The 22,377-nt window shown below is 35.7% G+C and overlaps 1 protein-coding gene across 4 annotated transcripts in view; it reads right to left on the bottom strand.

Annotated features, from left to right (window-relative positions):
- Positions 1-16,438, bottom strand: part of LOC121656750 — a 56,279-nt gene extending 39,841 nt beyond the window's left edge. For 3 of the 4 annotated variants that reach the window (XM_042011846.1, XM_042011847.1, XM_042011848.1), the window contains exons 1-10: positions 16,252-16,437; positions 14,735-15,007; positions 14,259-14,549; positions 13,359-13,643; positions 12,328-12,441; positions 10,146-10,184; positions 10,020-10,052; positions 9,499-9,531; positions 9,099-9,131; positions 379-411 (exon numbers count right to left, since the gene is read on the bottom strand). In XM_042011846.1, the coding sequence (XP_041867780.1) occupies positions 379-411; positions 9,099-9,131; positions 9,499-9,531; positions 10,020-10,052; positions 10,146-10,184; positions 12,328-12,441; positions 13,359-13,643; positions 14,259-14,549; positions 14,735-15,007; positions 16,252-16,306 (1,189 nt within the window). In that variant the 5' untranslated portion in view covers positions 16,307-16,437. Of the gene's footprint in view, positions 1-378; positions 412-9,098; positions 9,132-9,498; positions 9,532-10,019; positions 10,053-10,145; positions 10,185-12,327; positions 12,442-13,358; positions 13,644-14,258; positions 14,550-14,734; positions 15,008-16,251 lie in introns of all 4 variants that reach the window. The other variant, XM_042011849.1, reaches the window with a different exon arrangement.
- Between the last annotated feature and the right edge of the window lie 5,939 nt (positions 16,439-22,377).

Here is a 22,377-nt window from a genome sequence, read left to right as displayed (position 1 = left end):
GGTTACTGTCTCTGGATATCTGTTATATTTATATATTTTAAGATGTTCTAAATCAGTGTTCACCTTTAGTGTACACCCTGAACAGATCGCCAGACTATTGCAGGACCAACACAGACAGACAAACAACCACTCATACTCACTCCTAGAGAGAATTTAGAGTGACCAATAACACTAACATGTCTTTGGAGGAGCAAGGAAGCCTTAGAATCATGCATATTCGAGAACAACCTAACCATCCATCATCAGCGTTATTACATTCTAACTGAAGTGGCTAAAAGTAAAAAGGTCAAACTTACATTAGAGTGATAGCACAGAAATCACAGAAAGTAAAAACCACAAACACTACAAAACACATAAAAAATGTACTCAAGTACTCACTCGAGACAGAAGAAGGAGGTGAAGGAGTTCCAGCTGTTAATAAAGAGTAAATTAGAACCTACAATAACATGAATATTTTTCAGATAGCATCAGAAAAGTTTATTACATATATGTATATATATATATATATATATATATATATATACATATTCTAAATCAGAGTGATCAGTAAACCCAAAGTGTCTTTAGAGGTTCAAGGAAGCCAGAAAATCATATTATTCGAGAACAACTATCCCTCATCAGCATTATTCCATTCTAATTAAAGTGGTTTACAATAAAAAAAATTTTAAAAAAAAGTCAAAATTACATTAGAGTGATAGCACAGAAATCTTTAAGAGAAATGTTAATTGGAGATACGTTTTTAAGTTCAATCCGACCCATAACGTCAGTAAACGGAGACTTACCGCTGTTTACCATCAGTCTTGTCCCTAAAAAGACAAAAACAGTGACCAAGAACATTGCGGTCCTATATTAAACACAGCTCTTCATTTAAAATCAAGCTTTATCAGGCACTTCTTTCCACGGTCGCTTGTAACGAGCTGCTCCACCTGACTGGCTGTTCCATGAAGAGCAGAGTTGCGACATCTGTTGACTTCATGATAAGAGCGGTCACGTGGGTCATGGAGCCTCCAATAGTTCCAAACAAACCCCGCGCTGCTACTCTACCACGAAACAGACAGCAGATTATTCGGATTACTGAGGGTGAAAACTAAATAAACATGTTATTGCTGCACATACACGTTTGTCACTGAATGCATTATTATGTTAATGTTGATTTAAGTGATGATCAAGTCATGTTTGGCAAAGGATTAAATAAGTGTGTCATACAGTTTTAGAGGGAAATATTTATACAAACCAATGAGCTAGCACTTATTAAAGATCAGAGGTGATGGTCCTCATTAGCCTCTATTTTTCTTACTGCTAACCGTCCTCACAATTCACTTTAAGGTTAAATGATTAGGTTGTTACGGCCTACTTTAATCTATTAAAGCCAGCCATATGTAATGTCCCAGCATGTTTATGTTCTTCCCTTTTGTCTTGTTTTTTATGCTTTATATATTCTTATGTTTTTAATGTCTTTGAAAAGCACTTTGAATCCCCATGTTGTTGAATTGTGCTGTACAAATTAAGTTGCCTTGCTTTGAATGTAAAAGGAAACGTCTCACTGAGTAACAACTTGGTTTAACTAAAAACCCACTTGACCTACTGGTGGGACTGGCACCGACAGCACAAGAAAACAAATGAAACCTTTAAAAAACCAAACTTTTTAATGACATAAGACAACAGGGCAAGGCAAAAAAGTAAATAAATCAGTTTCAATGTGCATGATGAAATGATAAAATAAACCTTGGGTAAGGAAAAATGACAAACTGATGGATGTCAGTGTTCCTGCCTGCTGCTCCTGAATAAAGAATGTTTTTAAAATGACAGTAATGGCTAAATTAGCTACAGAACATAAATGTAGAACAACTGTAAAATGAGCTCATATCAATGAGTGTTACCAAATAAGTGAACAAGTATGTGTGAAAAAGTAATGCAAGAATAAAGATAAAACAGTGATAGTGAGTGAATAGAGATGCAGAGGGAACTGGTGACATATAAGTTAATTAGGAATCAAATTTAGGTGATTGCAACTCAGTTATTGGTGGAAAATGGAAAGCAAAAGCGGACAAGGCAGTTTGAATAAATATTTAAACAGATTAAATAAAACTTTAATGGAGAAAAGGCAGTAGGCTCTGAATAATTACCTAACAGGCCACCCACTCTGTGATTTTCTATTATATGTAATGGTTATATATAACATTTTACAGACAAGAAAACAGTCAGTCATGGTGAACTGTCCAGCATTTGGATGCTCCAACTGGTCTGAGAGGCACTTTCCGTTGTATGGATTCCCGATGGACCCAGAACGGAGGAAGAGATGGCTTGTAATGGTCGGCAGGAAGGATTCTAATATAGCGACACATATAAGCAACAATAAGAAACTGTGTAAGGTACGTTATGTCTACAGAGGTGATAGAACAATTAGTTGTTAACAGTTCCAAGTGCTTTGTATCAAATCGATTAGCTTCTTTACAGGAACACTTTGATGAAAACCAGTTCAGTTGCACACGGAGAGGTGGACTAAAGCTGAGACCTGATGCCGTTCTAACCATCTTCCAGCATCTTCCAGCATCGTCCAGCGCCAAGGAGGAGGAAAAGCCCAGCAAGGACGACACATCTTGCAGCGCTTTATTATGACAAAACTGAACACATATTGTCATCAGAGGCCTTAATAACATCATTAGTAATGACTAAGAAAAATGTTTACAACTCATGACAGTATTAATAATAATTGTGGAAAATGACACAAATCTCTTAAATAATAATCAAAAGAAAGTTATAACAGATTGGATAATACTCTTAAAACAACAAAGAATCGATTTTATGTATTTCCACTGAAAAAAAAAACAAAAAAAACAAACATTTAAATCAACAATTACAACTAAAGGGGTGAACAGTGGTTGCTCTGTATATTATGCTTACCATGTTGCCATCTGGCCAACCACAGATTATATAGCTAACAGGCAAAAAGATTAGAAGATCATCAATAAAACAAAGTAAAAAAAAATAATATAAAAAGGGATATAGCCTACAACAATAAAACCTATGCCTACCTGTCAGTGTCATGTCAAAAATGGTAGTCTTCAAAATGGTCTCATGGCTAACAGGTGTTGTTAATAATTAAGAATCAGTAATCAAAGCCTAGTACAGAATTCATGAAAAACATTACAAACTCCTGAGCTTTCCCTGCTACTACACATTAAAATCCCCAGTACATGAAAAAACTTCAACTTAAGATACAACACAGGACCCTGAAATGTCATCTCTGAACACCGGGCTGAACACAACCAGCAAAATGAGAAGAGACTGAAAATACATTCCCACTAACTTAAGTCATATTGAACATCAAATTCTACAAATCTATGAATAACAATGTGCTTGAATAATACACTGAAATAAATATTATTAGACCGTGACCACACTTGATCGAGCTAAACAAAAAAGCTGGGAGTCCATAGGGTAAAAAGACAACATACAAAGGCAAAAAGCATTTAAACAAAAACTTATCACATTGAACAAACACAATTATTTTAATGCAGAACATCCCACCCCCCTCTTTTATTATTATTATTACTTTTCCTTTTCCATGTGTGTGTTGTGTGAAAGTCTGTCAGTGTGGCCCAAAACAACAAATAAAACAAAATAATAATTTAGATCTTCCTCCAGGATGTCACATGATCCACACAAACGTGCTTTCACTTCCCTAACGTTCCCAAACGTGCCCTCTTCAGCTTAAGTTTGATGCAAATATATTTAATTTCTATTTTCTCAGGTCATGTCTGGAAAAAAAAGAGGGATGTCACAAAAGAAGACATGTAAAACAAAAGAAACCCGATTCATGTGTAAAGTGAATGTACAATCCAAAAACCAAAAAATGTTTGCAAGGTTTTACGTGAACATAAAACAACAGGTACATTTACACAAAGGTGAAATATTTTTGAAACATGCTAGATTTGCTGAATGCTTAGTTTTCTGTGGGTTACAAAATAATAATAACTGTGGTTCTAAAACAGGAACCTCCTGCAGTACAGAAATCCCCTATACTCAGATTAGTTTGTGACTTTGTGCTGCCTGCTCAGTAACACACACTAACACACTAAGATGCTGCAGCACTGTTATGTATCTCCTCACAGGAAAAAAAAAACTAAATAAAACTGTATTTTTTCAAACTTACTTAAACACAAGGACACTGGACCATGATTTTACATAGAAAACGAGAGAAGCAATTTAAAGTTCACCATAGTTTTAATGAAAACATTTTTTTATTGAAGAAAAAAAATCACCCAGTTTTTTAAAAAGTAGAATTACTTTACAATTTTAAATCATTCAAAAAAGAGCATAAGTATGTGCTGTGATAAGGTGCTACAATACAAACATCCATATCAGATGTAAGTGATACAGAATTTACAACATTTTAGAAAGAAGCTGCAAATATTCAACATTTCTCCTGAACTGTCGCCACTGACAAGGCATGAAGACTTTGACAGAATAATTTTCTTTTTCAAAGATTACAGGAGTGCAAGTAAGTAAAAACTCACCAACCAAAGAGCAAAACCTAAAACCCCCAAATAAAAGTATAAAATATATATCTAGAACAAAAGCTTTCTATGTGGCAATTACACATTTCATAATGAATAATGGCTTTAAAAGCACAATGAAGTAAAATAATCTTAAAAGCTAAAAACTTTTAGAGCTTTTTAAGCTTCTGACATGAAGTCAATTTTATCTTTTTTTATCTTTAAAAAGAAGAAAATATACATTTATTAAAAAAAAAAAAAAAACCCATTTCAACCAATGTCTTCCAGATAAATGCTTCATTCGTGCACACCTGTTTTTCACCTCCAACATACTTTTTTTTTTTTTACCTTCAGGCCTTTTAATGTGTAATATCAGATTTGTTATTACAATTTTGTATGAAAGTGAAACAGTTTGTTGACTAAGTTCTTCACAATTCTTGTTTTTTTAACACACACCTCAATATTAAAATCGACCTGGCAACATAACTGTTGTAAGATGAACAGCACATTTTCTGATTAACATTTATTTAATTTCTTGTAGGGCAGCAATCAGGAAACACACCTGATTAGAATTTTTAGTTAATGGATTCCTCCTTTTCCTTGCCCCCCTTGTCATGAATATATTTGCCGGATTAGTAAATGTATTTCCAGGGAACTCAGACTTCTGGTTGGAGAGACGTCCGTTGTTCCTAGTCCTGCTGGGCTTTAGAAGTATTTGATGTGAAATTCTAGCTGCCGCCGTCAGAGTTGCCTGTTAAGAAATAACATTTTTTTTATCCTATGTTTGAAAAGAGAAAAAAAAAAAAAAGCCCTTTCATGCTTGTTCTTCGCTTTTAACAGATTACAATAACAATATAAAGCATATTCTATATCCTCATTTTACTATTAAATTATTTTTGGCTTTCAGTTACTAAAACAACAACTTGTACAATATTGTTAAAGAAGTAAACAATACTAGAGACACCAGAGTCTTTGCTGATAGTCTCATCTGACCCTTTGGAAGTTTAAGGTTTATGTAAAAGTTGTGTATAAACACAATTACACAAAGTTTCTGGCTTCTTTTATTTACTACAAAAACACCAGGAACCAAAGTGTTTCAACAATCCGAGTCTGTCTGCAGAAAAAGAACACTAAGCCACATCATTAGCGCCTGGATTGGTGGAGCTACCACCTAAAGAGACAAAAAGGAAATATTACAGCTCATGTCAAACAGTTTAATAACTTACATTTACACACATCTGATACATGGGGAAACACTTACTCCCAATTTACACCAGGTGTGTGTGAGCCACGTTATAGCTGCGCCGCAGCCTCTGCAGCTATTTGCAGCTGTTTTAGTCAATGGTTTGGTTCACACCAGACGCGCTGCAGTGCGCGTCAGAAGCACCTTGTTGCAGCTCTCCGCTAAACATACGCGCTGAGTCTATTTTTGATTGAGCACATGTCTGAACTCAGCAGGTCAGAAAGGAGCAGTCTGGAAATTAGACATGGGACCAGCATAAAAGCTTCTGGTAATTTTCAAAATAAAAGCCCCCGTGCAGATTTGTGCTGCTGAACCACGTAAACATTACACCATTAACCCATCAGGGTTTCTCAGTGTTTTTTTTTTTGTTTTGTTTTTTTTAAATTGTGGACAACGAGACGTTTATCTTGGAAGTGGAGAATCACAAGATTCTCCACTTCTCTTGTGTATTAATGATCTCGCGGATCCAGCTAGACGGATGGATCCAGCTAGACTTGCAGGTGCTCCACACCTGACACACTTCCGGTGTGGACTGACCCGACATGGAGGTCGGAACAAAACCGCAGCACGCACAAGAACACACAAACACACACAGTGGAAATGAACTGTTACCATTGCTGGCAGGTGGGGTCCCGTTGGCAGAGCTAGAACCTGCACACACAAGAACACACACAGGAACTGTTACAATCTGCTCCAACCTGTTCATCTATTAATATCATTTAAATGTGATAAATACTAACCATTGGTGAGGTGTTTTAACTATATCAGGCTTACAACATGCACACACTTTATTTTATTTTTTTAACATGTAAAACATTTTTCTGCTGATTTTAGATCTACTGACACCATTTGTGAAAGAAAACATTTTTATAACAACTGAAATCACCATCTTACTATCATCATCATCATCATCATCGCTACATGATATGCAACCAACGTGGGACAATGTCATGACTTTTTTAATTTTTAAACTAACATATTTAGAGCTGCAGTATCAGATGCTTACTAAAAAATTCACTTCTATGTTCTTTTAGTTAAACTTCTCAAATATGAGGATCTTTTATTTGAATCTAAAGATCCTAAACTGATTGGTAGAGTTACCGCCTAAAGAGACAAAAAGGAAATATTACAGCTCATGTCAAACTGTCTGTTTTATAATTTACATTTACACACATCTGATAAGTGGGAAACACTTACTCCCAATTTACACCAGGTGTGTGTGCGCCACGTTATAGCTGCGCTGCAGCCTCTGCAGCTATTCGCAGCTGTTTTGGTAAATGGTTTGGTTCACACCAGACGCGCCGCAGAGCGCGTCAGAAGCGTCTCAGAAGCACCTTGTTGCAGCTCTCCACTAAACATACGCGCTGAGTCTATTTTTGATTGAGCACATGTCTGAACTCAGCAGGTCAGAAAGGAGCAGTCTGGAAATTAGACATGGGACCAGCATAAAAGCTTCTGGTAATTTTCAAAATAAAAGCCCCCGTGCAGATTTGTGCTGCTGAACCACGTAAACATTACGCCATTAACCCATCAGGGTTTTGTCAGTTTTTTTTGTTTTTTTTTAAATTGTGGACAACGAGACGTTTATCCTGGAAGTTGAGAATCACGAGATTCTCCACTTCTCCTGTGTATTAATGATCTTGCGGATCCAGCTAGACGGACTGCACTCGCAGGTGCTCCACACCTGACGCACTTCCGGTGTGGACTGACCCGACATGGAGGTCGGAACAAAACCGCAGCACGCACAAGAACACACAAACACACACACAGTGGAAATGAACTGTTACCATTGCTGGCAGGTGGGGTCCCGTTGGCAGAGCTAGAACCTGCACACACAAGAACACACACAGGAACTGTTACAATCTGCTCCAACCTGTTCATCTATTAATATCATTTAAGTGTGATAAATACTAACCATTGGTGAGGTGTTTTAACTATATCAGGCTTACAACATGCACACACTTTTTTTTTTTAAACATGTAAAACATTTTTCTGCTGATTTTAGATCTACTGACACCATTTGTGAAAGAAAACATTTTAAAACAACTGAAATCACCATCTTACTATCATCATCATCATCGCTACATGATATGCAACCAACGTGGGACCAATTTCATGACTTTTTTTATTTTTAAACTAACATATTTAGAGCTGCAGTATCAGAAGCTTACTAAAAAATTCACTTCTATGTTCTTTTAGTGAAACTTCTCAAATATGAGGATCTTTTATTTGAATCTAAAGATCCTAAACTGATTGGTAGAGTTACCGCCTAAAGAGACAAAAAGGAAATATTACAGCTCATGTCAAACTGTCTGTTTTATAATTTACATTTACACACATCTGATAAGTGGGAAACACTTACTCCCAATTTACACCAGGTGTGTGTGCGCCACGTTATATCATATTCAACCAACGTGGGAGCAATGTCATGACTTTTTTCATTTTTAAACTAACATATTTAGAGCTTCAATATCAGAAGCTCATTAAAAACATAATTTCTAATGAAAGAAACGCATTTGATGTTTCAACTTCTCAAATATGAGGATCTTTTATTTGAAGCAGAAGATCCTAAACTGGACAAGTATCCTTTGGTTTTATACTGTGGCTCAGGTAAAAGAAGAATTAATTCTGGTCTGGAAGAAACTACTATAAACAATTGAATAATTTATGGCATTTTCTGTTTTATTGAACAATTATTGAATAAATTCTTCAGACATTATTTAAAGCACTATGTAAAAACGCTTTGGTCAAATCATGAAAATTTTAACTTTCAGTGTGCTTGCACATCTTTGAAAGTTTGCACACGTCAATAGTTGGTTTTAAGTTGCTCTGTCTGTAAGACCTCATGGTTTAATAGTAAAATTTTATGTGATATTTATCAAATGGTGACATGAAAATGACCAAATCAAAATGAAAAACAAAAACCACAAACATTACAAAATACATAGAAAAAAGTGCTTACTTGAAACTGAAGACGATGACGATGAAGGTGCTCCAGCTGTTAATAAAGAGTAAATTAGAATTTATAATAACATATTTTTCCAGATAGCATTAGAAAAGATTACAAAACCATAGTCTGAACATCAATGCTGACACTGAATGTACTTTATTTGTTCAGACATTTTAAGCACTACATACATGTGGTTTGATCAAATCATGAAACTTTTCTTTGAACTTTTATTTTGTATGTGTGTGCACATGAATAGCTGGTTTTAAGCTGCTCTGTGACTTCAAGGTTAAATAGTAAAATTTCATGTGATATTTATCAAATGCTGACGTAAAATGACCAAAGCAAAATGAAAACCAAAAACCACAAACATTACAAAATACATAGAAAAATGTACTCAAGTACTCACTCAAGACAGAAGAAGGTGGTGAAGGAGTTACAGCTGTTAATAAAGAGTAAATTAGAACGTAAAATAACATGAATAATTTTTCAGATAGCATCAGAAAAGCTTATTACAAAACCATAGTCTGAACATCAATGCTGACACTGAATGTACTTTATTGTTCAGACATTTTAAACACTACATACATGTGGTTTGATCAAATCATGAAACTTTTCTTTGAACTTTTATTTTGTATGTGTGTGCACATGATTAGTTGGTTTTAAGCTGCTCTGTGAGCTCAAAGTTTAATAAAATAAAATTGTATGCGATATTTATCAAATAGTGGCGTGAAAATGACCAAAGCAAAATGAAAAGCAAAAACCACAAACATTACAAAATACATAGAAAAATGTACTCGAGTACTCACTCAGGAGAGAAGAAGGTGGTGAAGGAGTTCCAGCTGTTAATAAAGAGTGAGTTAGAACGTACAATAACATGAATAATGTTTTCAGACACATCAGAAAAGCTTATTACAAAACCATAGTCTGAACATTACTGCTGACACTGAATGTACTTTATTGTTCAGTTTAAGTTACAATATTCTGTAGACATGAGCAGCAGGGTGGAACATTAACACACACACACACTCTGTGGAAAATCACTTAATTTAGTATCCTTAATATGCTAAATGTCCCGCTTTTAAGTTGAAGCTGTTGTTTGTTTTGACCGACATAAAAAGGACAAATTTCCAAAACAACCTGCAATGTTACAGACTGAATCTGATTTATAAAACAGCTGCTTTCATTGCTGGCTCTTAAAAATATCTTAGTAAAGTTTTAAATCAATGCTGCACACATGCAAACCACTGAACAACTAACTTCATTGGACTGACATTATTTAACATCATTAAACTTTATTAGACTGAAATCTAAACAAAGGAAAACTCACCGAGGAGAGGTTGAGCTACACCGTTAGCATTACCTGAACAGACACAAAGGAAATATTACAGCTCATGTCAAACTATCTGTTTTATAATTTACATTTACACACATCTGATAAGTGGGAAACACTTACCATTGCTGGCAGGTTTGGACCCTTTGGCAGTGCTAGAACCTGCACACACAAGAACACACACAGGAACTGTTTCAATCTGCTCCAACTTGTTCATCTATTAATATCATTTAAGGGTGGTCAATACTAAACATTGATGAGAATTGATTTTACCATATCAGGCTTACAACATGCACACACTAATTTATTTCACTTGTAAAACATTTTTTGTGCTGACTTTGGGTCCACTGACAACATATGTGCAAGAAAATGTTTTTTAAAACATCATTTATCATTATTATTAATGTTATTACTACATGATTTACAACTAACGTGGGACCAATGTCAGGACTTTAATTTTTAAACTAACATATTTAGAGTCTTTTAGTGAAAGAAACTAAACATTTGATGTTTCAAACTTCTCTAATATGGGGATCTTTTAGAGATCTAAACTGGACAAGTGTGCTTTGGTTTTATACTCCTGCTCAGGTAAAAGAAGAATTCGTCCTAGTCTGGAAGAAATTACTATAAACTACTGACCAATTTATGCCATTTTCTTTTTAACTAAACAATTATTCATTAAATACTTCAGACATTATTTAAAGCACTGTTTAAATGTGGTTTGTTCAAATCATGAAACTTCTCTTTCAACTTTGAGTTTGCTTGCACATCTTTGCAAGTGTGCATGCGAGTGCTCATGAATAGTCGGCTTTAAGCTGCACTTTGAGCTCAAGGTTTCCAACACAACCTGCGGTGTTACAGACTGAATTTGATTTATCATTTCTGGCTCTCACACGGCTTTAAGTCAGTGTTGCACACATGTAAACCTTTGAATAACAAACTTCATTAAATTGAAAGAAGTAAATAGTTTTATTTTTGCCTTCATTGGCTCCACTTTAGCTTTGATAAAAAAAAAAAAAACAGGATTATCCCAACAAGGTGGATTTCAGGAGGAAACTGGGGTAAAACCTCAGATTTGGACAAACTGCCTTTTTCTCAGTGCATATGCTAATATTTAAATGCTGCACCTGACTTGTTTAACATGGATAGAATAGATAAAGTAGGCATAGGCCTACTTTATCTACTATTAGGCCTACTATTAAGCCTTTCAGCATAGTAAAGCAAGAATAAAAACACAACATTATCATGTTCCCATGAAATAAACCCCCAACCAAATTCAATAACACACAGAAATATTTAATTTTGCTCTTATTCATCACTGAATAATCAGAAAAGAACCTGTAAAAATTATGTCTAACGACTGCATCCCTCACTACACGTCCTGTCCGTCCCTCATTCTGACAGAATGACAGATTTTGGGCCGTTACCTCAACACGGGGCTCAGGTGCGTCAGTAACACAGAGAGGGAGATTCCGCCTGGTCGCAATGTTATGCAGGACAATACATGCACGTATTATGTTACATGCTCCCTGTGGTTCCACTCGCAAGTAGTTAAGGCATGCAAACCGTCTCCTACCGGTTGTTCTTCACATAGCCGGCAGCGCACATTGATTTACCAGATTTTGTGATCTTGAAAAACGGGATTCTGGATCAGGGTGATTCAGTCCTATTTTCCTTTGAACAACCGGGGTAAAAGTAAGCTGCATTACGAGCTGTCCAGAAAAACGGGATTCCCAAATCCAGATAGCTTTTATCCGGATAAAACTTTTTGAACTGGCCCAGTAAGATCTAAATCTGTGTAATAGCTGAGCTTGATTTGGTCTTAAGATCGATTGTCGTCACGTTAGGACACCAAAGTTTAAACTTTTTTATATTCCAGAGGCAAAATTAGACTCCAATTATTTCCAAAGTCATGGAATAAATAATCTTTACTCTTCAATTAAACATTATTTTTTGTCAGTACTTATTCCAGTTATTTAAACGAAATATGACATTTAAAGCAATTTCTTGTAAAATTTGTGTGAGCAACAGTTTTGATCCAAGAGCGTAACTTCAGTTAACTTTCAGTTTCATCAATAAATATTAAAAAAACTGCTTGGTCATGTCATGAATTAGTTTTATAATTTATAATTTACTTTGAGCACCTCATGAAATCCATGATAAAATAAAACAGACTTTTTCCGCATAATCTTTAATAAAACTTTAGGACTCAGGAGCTTCTTTGTCATCATGTTGTAAGTATATTACTATGAATTTTGCTTTACAGTAACTTTTATATTGGATTTTTACAGAACGCTACACTTACCTCGTTTCTTTAAGAAAACCACCAGTCCCACAACAGCAGCAATCACAAGCAGCACAACTACACCTACAGCACCAATAATGGCTCCCATTCCACCACTGCCTTCAACAACGTGATCTAAAAACACAGAAAACGTTCACATTAATTTTATGTTCAGTTTACTCTCAGAACAACATCTGTGTGCCGTCCAGAACATTACTGAACTCACTACATTCATTTAATACAATAAAACCTATGACCTTTTTCCCTCTTCATCAGTGGCGGCTTGTTGTTTTTGGTAGTAAAATTATTGCTTGTATTTTAGAATACAGCCGGTTAAATTTTCTTTATGATAATTTAATTTAAATTCTAAACGAATTTCTCATGTCATTCACTGCAAGGCCCAAATACAGTTAATGATCACATTAATGCATCTTGGGGTGAGTTTGTACATTTTGAGGAAATGAATCCTAAAATCTTTTTCTAAAAGTTTATTCATTATTCTGGGACAAGTCATTGATAACGATTCAATAATGTAACATTTTTTTTATAGGAAACCAAATAATGACATAAACAACAGGTTAAAAAACAAATACATAAACTGGATCTAAAGAAAAGCCTCCACAACAAGTTAAAGTAATTTTCCTAAATTCATACCATCATCTAGTAAAGCAGATATCTGGTGGTCAAATTTAACCCGTAAGAGCCCAACGTGACATATTTGTCACATACAGTTTCTGAGACATTTTGCTTCAATTTATGGTATAAACTTTGCTTAAAATCCTGTTGAACACAATGTGATACTGGTCTTCTGTCCCCTTATAGATACCCAGAAGGAGAAAACCACATTTTAATATTTTTAAACTATCACATGGTAATACATGGTAGATATTTCTGCCAAAGAAATGTTAATTTTTTTGTTAGATTTTGTTAAAGGGGCGAAAAAAAGACCTCATATTAAACAAATTGGACTTTTGGTACCAGTTTTTCATGGGTCGGGCTTTATGGGTTAAAATAAAGTTGGGACAAAAGGCAAAAAAATAAAAATGTCATACCCCACTTCCTCTCAACACTCAGATTGGAGGCTTTATGAATGACTTCACAGGTGTAATCAGACATGTCAGACTTCAGAATCTCCACACTGTCTTTTCTCTGAAAGGTGTCGTCTTCATTTGGACGAACTCCAGTGGTCTTCACTCCGTCCTCTTTAATGAGGACACGACCATTCCTTCTGATCTGCAGGACGATGTCTTTAGGATAGAAACCTGTGGCCAGGCACGTCAAAACTATATTCGCTTCCTCTTTGGCTTTCTTTGCAAACAGGAAAACATCAGGTGCAGCTGTGAAGAGAAAATTTAAAATGCTTCAGGATTTAAAAGTTTCATTAGACATTACTGAGTAAACAAGTAGAGTTTTGTTTATTATTTCAATTGGCTTCTGTTTTTCAGAGCTTTAAGTTTAATAAAGAACAGTTATGGTTTATGAAATATACTGTTAGATTGCAGGTCTAAATATTCTCTAAAGTTAAATCTGCTACATGTGATATAAAACACATTTAGTGTTTCATTAATCAGGTCCTGTAGTGTGAAGAAATTCCTACAGATTTCAGGCTGTAAGGCCTCCTGTGTTCATACAGTTTTTAAATGCTGTATACATTTCCAAACCTGATCCTCTTTATAACGAATGATCCTAAATATGATTGTACAGGCATTAAAATTCATATAAAATTGTTTCAATTCTTAATATAGCATAAAAATGGATTTCAAAATAATTTTATTTAACTATTTGTTGTAAAATGGGGCTACTTGTGGATCTGGTGATGTCCAGATTAGTGTTAAAGATCAGGCTTTCATCCACTATTGTGATAAACTTGAGTGATCAAAAAGGTGCCTGGTCTTCCATTTACCACTAACTCTACATTGAGAATGTGTTAATACTCATATAATCATACATACATGCGTTCGTTAGCTGCTTTTGTCCATAAGTCCTAAACTTTCCCAGCCATTCCAAACACTCATTCTCCAGGTAGCCTTTGGTATATTCTTTAAGGACCGGAACGTCATCCCACTTCCTCTTAGTCTCAAGTGCAGCATCGACGGGAGCGACCCAAACTTGGTTTGAATCGTCAAAGGACAAGAAGTCATTTCCATCATAATTGTACATGTCCACGCCACGGACAAACTTCAGCGTATTGTCAGGATTAACTTCACCTTCACAGCCATGCATCCACTGAAGAACATGGGTATCTAAAGGGAAAATAAGATTTGGACATCCTGATGAAGACTTGAGCAAATGAATTGAAATATATTCTTTCTGAAGTAAGGGAAATCATTTTCAGATGGGCATTTATCTACGAAAAGGTAAATTAAATATCTATATACCCACATTATTCTTCTTACTATTGTTATTATTAATATTCATTTTATCTTACCAGTGTCATTCTGTCTCATTCGCTTCATCAGGATGTCGATGTTGACCTTAAACCACTGCTGTTTGCTCCGTCTGGACTGCGTGCCTTTCGTCCAATATTCGGCATCAAGATGCTCTTCCATCCAGACTTGTTTTGGAATTTTTTTCTCTTCCTTACTGTCGTAGTAATCAATCATCCTGCCGTCCAGCAGGCCCATGGCAGTGAACTCATGAATGCCTGAGAGTCCCACAGGTTTGGAAAAGGCCGTGTAGATGTATGACAGGGAGTGTGTTTCTAAAAGACATACAAAAACACACAGATGGATATTCATTGGAAAAGACTGAGAAGTGCCAGTCGAAAAGGTTCAGTCATCTTTGATGCTGTAGAGAAAATAACTTAACTCAAAGCCATCACACCTGACCTCTTTCATGAGAAACTTGTACATTCATATTTTTCCCCTCAGTTGGGCCAGTATGTTGCTATAAAATCCAATGATCACATACATCCTATATTCATTAAAATTTCTCTATGTTAAAACAAAAAACTGGACATTTTCCAGTTGTTCATGTGAACCGAAAAACACATAAGGATTAAAACAAAAAAGTTGTTTCTTTTTTATATTTAAACTATGTGTACGTATCTGTAAGCAGTCTAAATTATGAGGAAAACAACAGGGTTCATAGTTGTACTTTGTTCACGAGGAAACTTGTCAGAGGTATCTTAACAATGCTGTTAGACTACATGTGACCGGCAGCTCCACCTTTACCCAAAGACTCAGTATAAAACTTGCTAAATAGTTTATGTAATTAAATAACTGATTTTAACTTAACATTTGGAATATATTCCGTTTTTTCTAAGTTTTAGAAATAATATACCTGCTATATTAGCCTGTTTACCAGACTTTTCTATGTATTATTTTAATTTATCCTCAGTTAATCTGTATACTGATGTTATTTACAACTGAACTTATTGGCCATTAAATTAACTGGAAACCGTTTTAACATTTTTAGGACACCAAAAAGAAAAAAAAAAAAAAAAAAAAAAAAACTTAATACTGCCATGTGTCACACTAACATTTTATTATTATATATTTTTTTAAAAAGTACACTACCGTTCAAAAGTTTGGGGTCACTTCCCTATTGAATCCCATGGCAAAGTGACCCCAAACTTTTGAACAGTAGTGTATATTATTTATACTATTATCACATTCTAAAAAAATATATAAATCATAATTAATATCATCATCTTTATATTATTTTCTTCAAGTTAATTATTTCAACTAAACAAAAATAGCATAGGAGACAACTCTAATGCTTGCCTATTTAAAATATTACGCATTATCATTAGGTATTTCGCGATTTTGTGTACTAAACGATTAAAGAATTTGTGCTTCTTACTTAAACTGGACATACTGATCATACAAGTAAGAAAATAGTCCAAAAATTTTTAATTATATAAATGTCAATGACGTCACTGTAGTTGCTTTACTTTCGAATTCACCCTGACCACGTTCATATGTAAAAAACACATTAACTTACCTCCGTTTGCCGTCAGTACTGTCCCTAAAAGGACAAAAACTGCGACGAAGAACATTTTGAACCTCAATGAAGCCTGGCTCTCGGCTCTCCGCTCTCCTTTTTAAAATGGAGTGTTATCCGACTGCTGGGCCTCGTAATGTCTCCTTGTCCCTAGTGTCGATCTACTGGAACCAGACTTTCTGCTTCCTGTTTTCATCTGTAGATGCATTAACGGCTGCTCGTACATGAGAGGTTTATTTCGCAGCCACTTACAAAGCCTTTTTATACCTCTGCCACTAAAAGATCAAATATTCTACAAATATTCCAATCTTAAAGTAGACTGATTGATTGGTTTTTTAAAAGGACTAAAATATGATTTTTGAACTGATTAACTACGCCTCGAAAGTGGGTCTGGATCTAAGCGATTGCACACAAAAAAGATTCCGTTTCTATGCTAAAAACAATCCTTTTTTTTTTACCAGACTAAAATCAGGACTGTTTGCTGTCAATATCATTAAATTGATGTGTTGTTACTTAAAATGAGATTTAACTCTTCGGTCTGTGATAAGGTGCATCATCATCCTGAAACTTAACCACTTACGAAATTAAAATGTACGAGGATCTTGAACGCGCCACAGCAGTTTTCTAATTCTGGTTATGGCTACAGTTGTTTGCACGTACTAACTAGTGGCAGCTGATCCGTTTTCTGAAGGGTGAATAATCACTTAATGAACAAAGCAAATAATGATCTCAATGGTTACATTAGCAGAAACACATTAAATATAATGAAATTACTTAAAATATGGGCGGAAGTTGCGAACAGATCGGAGGAAAGCAGTGGCGGAAGTCCTCTAATTTTTTTCTTTATTTATTTTTTAATAATATTCTCCACTTTGTGTTTTAGGTTAGTCTAAAGAATTAAATAGCTGCCAATTTTGAAACTATTTTAGTATTTACAGTCGCTGCTTCAGTGTGTCTGAAGTGTCTTTTGTCCAAGATTTGACATGGCACATTTGATCTACTAACTCAAACTTAAAAGCTCTTGTCGGATCTAAATTCGCCCACATTATAGGCAAAAACAAAAATAACCACACCGTTAGTATATTCATATTCCCATGCAAGGCGATCTCTCGCGTCTAAAAATTGCTCTGTAGAAAAAAAAAGACAGACCAGCAAGCAGCCAATCAAATAATTAGTTTGCGGTTGCTATGCAGATTATACGTAGGTAGTTTTGAAGCAGGAGGTTCAGGCTAGGCTGCAGTAGGTTGAGCTGGAATATTTGTTTTGTTTACTGAAATTGTGCCATATTAACAGTTTTGACATCAATTTTAAACTGAGACACACCGATGAGCGTCGTATTCGCTCACAACTTTGAACAATGTTATTTTAAAGATGAACTTGGGGGGAAATGAGAGCCCTGCACTAGCTGTTCTCTTGTAAACAAAAGACATGAGTAGTATGGCTACAGGATGTGGTGGAGAAACAAAAGACTCACATCCAGCTGTGCTTCTGAAGCAGGACCTTTTGATCGTTTAAAGAAGTTTTATTATAAAACAGCACAGATTCTGATGGAAAAATTCTGACATTTTTATGGAAATCGTGTCCAATGGGTCTGAAGAAAATGGAATGAACTTCAGATTCAGACAGAATTTTTTCTTTAGAAGTGGTGTAAATGCTCAAGATGATATGATTTTCCTGCAATTTAATGTAATACCACAAGGTGGTCCCAATTTTCCTTATGTTAATATTAAGCTGGTCTTGAGCATTACATAAGCCTCTTTCACATATGAACTACAGTCTTGAAAGAGATGTTCAGGAGTGGTGGTAGCCTAGTGATTAGAGATGTGGGCTTTGGTTCAACTTTCAAACTCTGTTGCTCTTTTCTTTTTTACATCCCTTGTACTTGTACAGCTTTTGTACTCTCTTCAGAATTTTTTTCAAGACAAATATGTAAAACTCCAAAGTTAGCCACATATAGTCCAAGTTACAAACAGATATTATAAGCTACATGGATTAATTCAGCTATTTTGGGAATTTAGTCCTTTAAGAAAAAAAAAAAAAAAAAAGGTACTTTTAAGTACTGTATGTCATGTCAATATCAGACAAATAATTTACAATCATCAAATCTATGTTGGGAGTTTAAGATGATAGTCTGAATCTCTATTTTAATAACTATTTTATACGAAACAAATTAGCACAGTTTTAAATTCCTGCTGCCAGCATGTGTATATCTCAGTGCATTTGAATGTGATGTTTACCATACATTCACTTTTAAACAATCAAGCCAATATGATGCATCCTTTTCTTGTCTCTCTATTTGTGATTTAGAAGCTGACACATGAAATAGATGCATCTCAGAAAAAAACTGATGTTCAGGGTTGAATTAATACATGCACATATTTGTTATTGCATATTTTCTTTGGATATTTTTATTCTTAAATTCAAATCATGTGGACATTTGATTATAACACAGTTTATTTTCTTAAGGACACTGCCCAAAAAACAGTACACCAGGTTGGTTTTTTTTCTTTCTTTTTAAAGGCAGTGATGCACATAGCAACTTGTCCTGCACCTTTTGACATCCATGATTCACATTATTTGATTTTTTTTAACTCTGAAATGTTTTGGTCATTGCTGGCTGTCACTTTTTTTTTTTGCCAAAATAATTTTGAAGTGTATCACCAGTTTGTTGAGTCATCTCCACAGTTTCACACTTTCTTTCTTCCATCAGTCTCTTCTCTCATCTCTCACTTGTTGCTATTACTTGGTGTCCTCTGTGCCCCTTCCTCTCTCTTTTCCTCTGCATCCAACCTTCCCCCTTCAGTCCTCCTTTTCCTTCCAAAGCGGAAACCAAATCCCCCTTTCTCGCGGCTGACAGCTTGGAGTCCTCCAGCCATGGAGGTCAGAGCATCATTTCTCTTCCACCCCTCTTCCCCTTCTCCTCCATTCTGAAAGTGCATGTTTTCTAAAGAATTATCCCCAATGAAAGGGGAGAGTGGCAGATCCATGAAGTCTCTCTCAGCCCTAAGCAGTATCTCTTCTTCCCATGGCTCATCCTTCTCCTCTATCTCCTCCCCTGGCTCCAGCAGGGTTGAAAGATGGTCTTGAGGCCATTCTGGTGTCGTTACAGGGTCCTTCAAGTCCTCCAGAGCAGCTTGAAGATTCTGCAATGCAGACTTCAGCTCAGGTTCGTTCACAGTGGGTAGAAGAGCAGTGGATGACAGGGGATATGTTGTGACCAATCGTGGGATGGGGCAGAGGAGGGCGAGGGAGAGGAAGGTGAGCTGTGAGGCCCCGAGATGGAAAAACAGTCTCATCTGGAAACGGAGACAAGTAAAAATGAGGATTATTACTTGATGAAATCAATTCAGATCTTATTTGTAAAGCACTTTTTATACAAAAAGCAACACAAAGTTCTTTACATTTTTACAGGAAATGTTATGGTTTGAGTATTTACTGGGCTGTTCTGCATCATATTGTCATGGTGTAAGTTTGAGAACAGCATCCAAATGCAGTACCAGGAAAGAAGATAAAGAAGTCATGTTTAATGGTCGAAAGCAGGATACCTGGGGTGTCTGTGTTTTTATGTGCAATGAACAGCTGACTGGGTTATTTCATATTCGATGAGAAACTTCATCCATGGCAGGGCAGTGGTGTCTGTGTCTTTAAGAACCATGTAGACATGTGTATACATTTACACAGATCCTCGCCACAAATTTCTGCTTTATTTTTGCCCACGTTAACCGCACCCACCTCAAATGTCCGACCAATCACAAAAAAATTTCTCAAAACTCCACAATAAGAAAGTTTTGCTTGGCTGATGTGTTGAGAACAAGCCACAAGATGTCCCCATTTACGTCCGCGAGAACAAAAAGACTTAATTTTATTTTTTGTGGCCTCGTGAGCAAGAAAAAGGTTCTTGCTTCCTGAGGAGTAAATAACAGCTTTAATTAGAGATGTGACGTTCATGAATGAATTGATTCTTTTGAACGGCTCTTTTAAATGAACGAGTTACAGCTGTAAGCAATTCATTTGTGAGCTGTTCGTTTTATATACAAATTTTCCACACTGCCTTCATCACATTTGTGACATCATAGAAGTCTGATGTCCAACACGCTCCATTCATGTGAAGCATCTATGAGCAGAGAGTATTGTTTGGAAACAAATACTGTGAGTTCTATCCAAAACATTTACAAGAATTTGCACAGACTTCTCAGGTTTATCCTTTTATTAAATCTATATTTTTCCTATAATTTTTTAAATTTTGTATAGTAGATTTTTATATAGGTACTTATTTTGATTGTTTGTCATTGTTATATATTGTGAAACTTTGTAAGATATTGTAAGAACGAGCCAGTTTTTTTAATTGGCTTTTTGAAAAGAACGGCTCCTCAAGATCCAGCTCTTTTCAAAGAGCCATAAATCCCATCACTAGCCTTAATGACTGGAAACAGGGAATAGGAAATAAAGCAGACAGAATACACAACTCTGCAAAAATAAAACAGGACAAAGTTAAAAAAAATTACAAAAGACAAGAAACTAAACAGATCACAGTATACTAACTAAAACCCACCCAAATCCACAGATGAGGACACATATAAAATAAGTCTGATAGAGAATGAAGCTGATAAAATAGTGTACATTTTAACAATAAAATGATTCTCAGCACTACAACAAATTAGCTTAGAAATGCCTTAAAACAAGAAAAGAATTCTTGTGGAGTACCTCTATTGAAGTAAAGTATGTTTGAATGCAGTTTTGCGACCATGTACACTACTATTTAGCTACTCTGGACAAAAATACACATATATACATACATATATTAGAAAAAAACCTCCAATGTATATTTCATATACAGGAGGAAATCATTTACTTACAATAAAAGCAATAAAATAGACAATAATATTTAGTCACATCTTTTCTGCCACTTACCTTGTAATCTTTTTGTACTGACTTTTTGTATCTTCTCCAGCAATTGTCTCTTAAGGCCTTTTTAAAAACTGCCAACCTCCCCCTACCACCCATCCGTTGCCTATTGGTCCCTCACCTTCTTGACGCACACGAAGATTTGCATCAAACGCCACAAGCATCATTCTTTAAGCTGAGAAACGTTGGCACAGTTCAACACAGAGGACAAGTAAGTTCACGTCATTGTGGCATCTTGAGTGCGGGAGGAAGGACTCAAATAAGTCATTAAGATGTTTCTGAGATGAGAGAGTGTCCAGGAGGAAGACATCTTTGTGCTCTTAATGAATTTCGTCTCGCAGGGATAACACAGACACACTGGAAAGAATGTCATAATCATCCAGTGACAAATCCACACCTCAAAACAAATGGCACCACTAGCTGATTTAAAATACCTCCAATTATACTAAAGAAAGACCCACAGGGCCGGATTCATCACAAGGTCCTATATTTGGATAACTTGAGATTTCCAGGTATTTTAATATTGAATAAAAAAAACAAAAAAAAAAACAAAACAAAAACAACAACAACAACAAAAAAAAAAAACACATTTTAAGATAATTCTTTCAGATTACTCATTGCTGCACAGGTAACGGTAAAGAAAAAAAATATTAAAGATGGGAGAAGTGAAAAACAGTGTAAACAGCTTTACTCATGCATAGTGTGTATGTATACATATATATATATATATATATATATATATATATATATATATATACATATATACATGCAATTCCTGGTGTCTGGTAAGTGCTCTGGTGCCCTTGGTGTCTCTCAAGTGGGTGGGGGTGGGGAGGGAGTAGGTTGGAGATGTGGGAGGGAATTGGCTGGGCGGAGGCATTGGACGGATTGGAAGGTTGTACGTGGTTGGGGTGTAGGGTGGTTGGGTAGGGTGGTTGGGTGGGAGGGTGGATAAGTGGGGCTGTTGGGTGGGTTGAAGGACAGGTAGGGTTTTGGGCGGATGGAGGGGTTGTTGGGGTTCGAGTGGGTGGAAAGTAGCCTGAGTGGGCTGGGGAGGGATGGCGCTCTTGTGCTATGTGGCGTGGGTGGGGATGCGGGATGCATGAGTGATCATTAGATGTATGTTTGGGAAGGCAAATGTATATGAGTGTTTGTATATGTGTATGTGTGTTTATAGGGTATACATTATTATAATGATTAATTATTATTATTATTATTATT

The sequence above is a fragment of the Melanotaenia boesemani genome, chromosome 17, assembly GCF_017639745.1.
Source record: "Melanotaenia boesemani isolate fMelBoe1 chromosome 17, fMelBoe1.pri, whole genome shotgun sequence".
Classification (NCBI taxonomy): Eukaryota; Metazoa; Chordata; class Actinopteri; order Atheriniformes; family Melanotaeniidae; genus Melanotaenia; species Melanotaenia boesemani.
The sequence above is the reverse complement of the archived record's forward strand: the minus strand, read 5'-3'. Positions and strand labels throughout refer to the sequence as shown.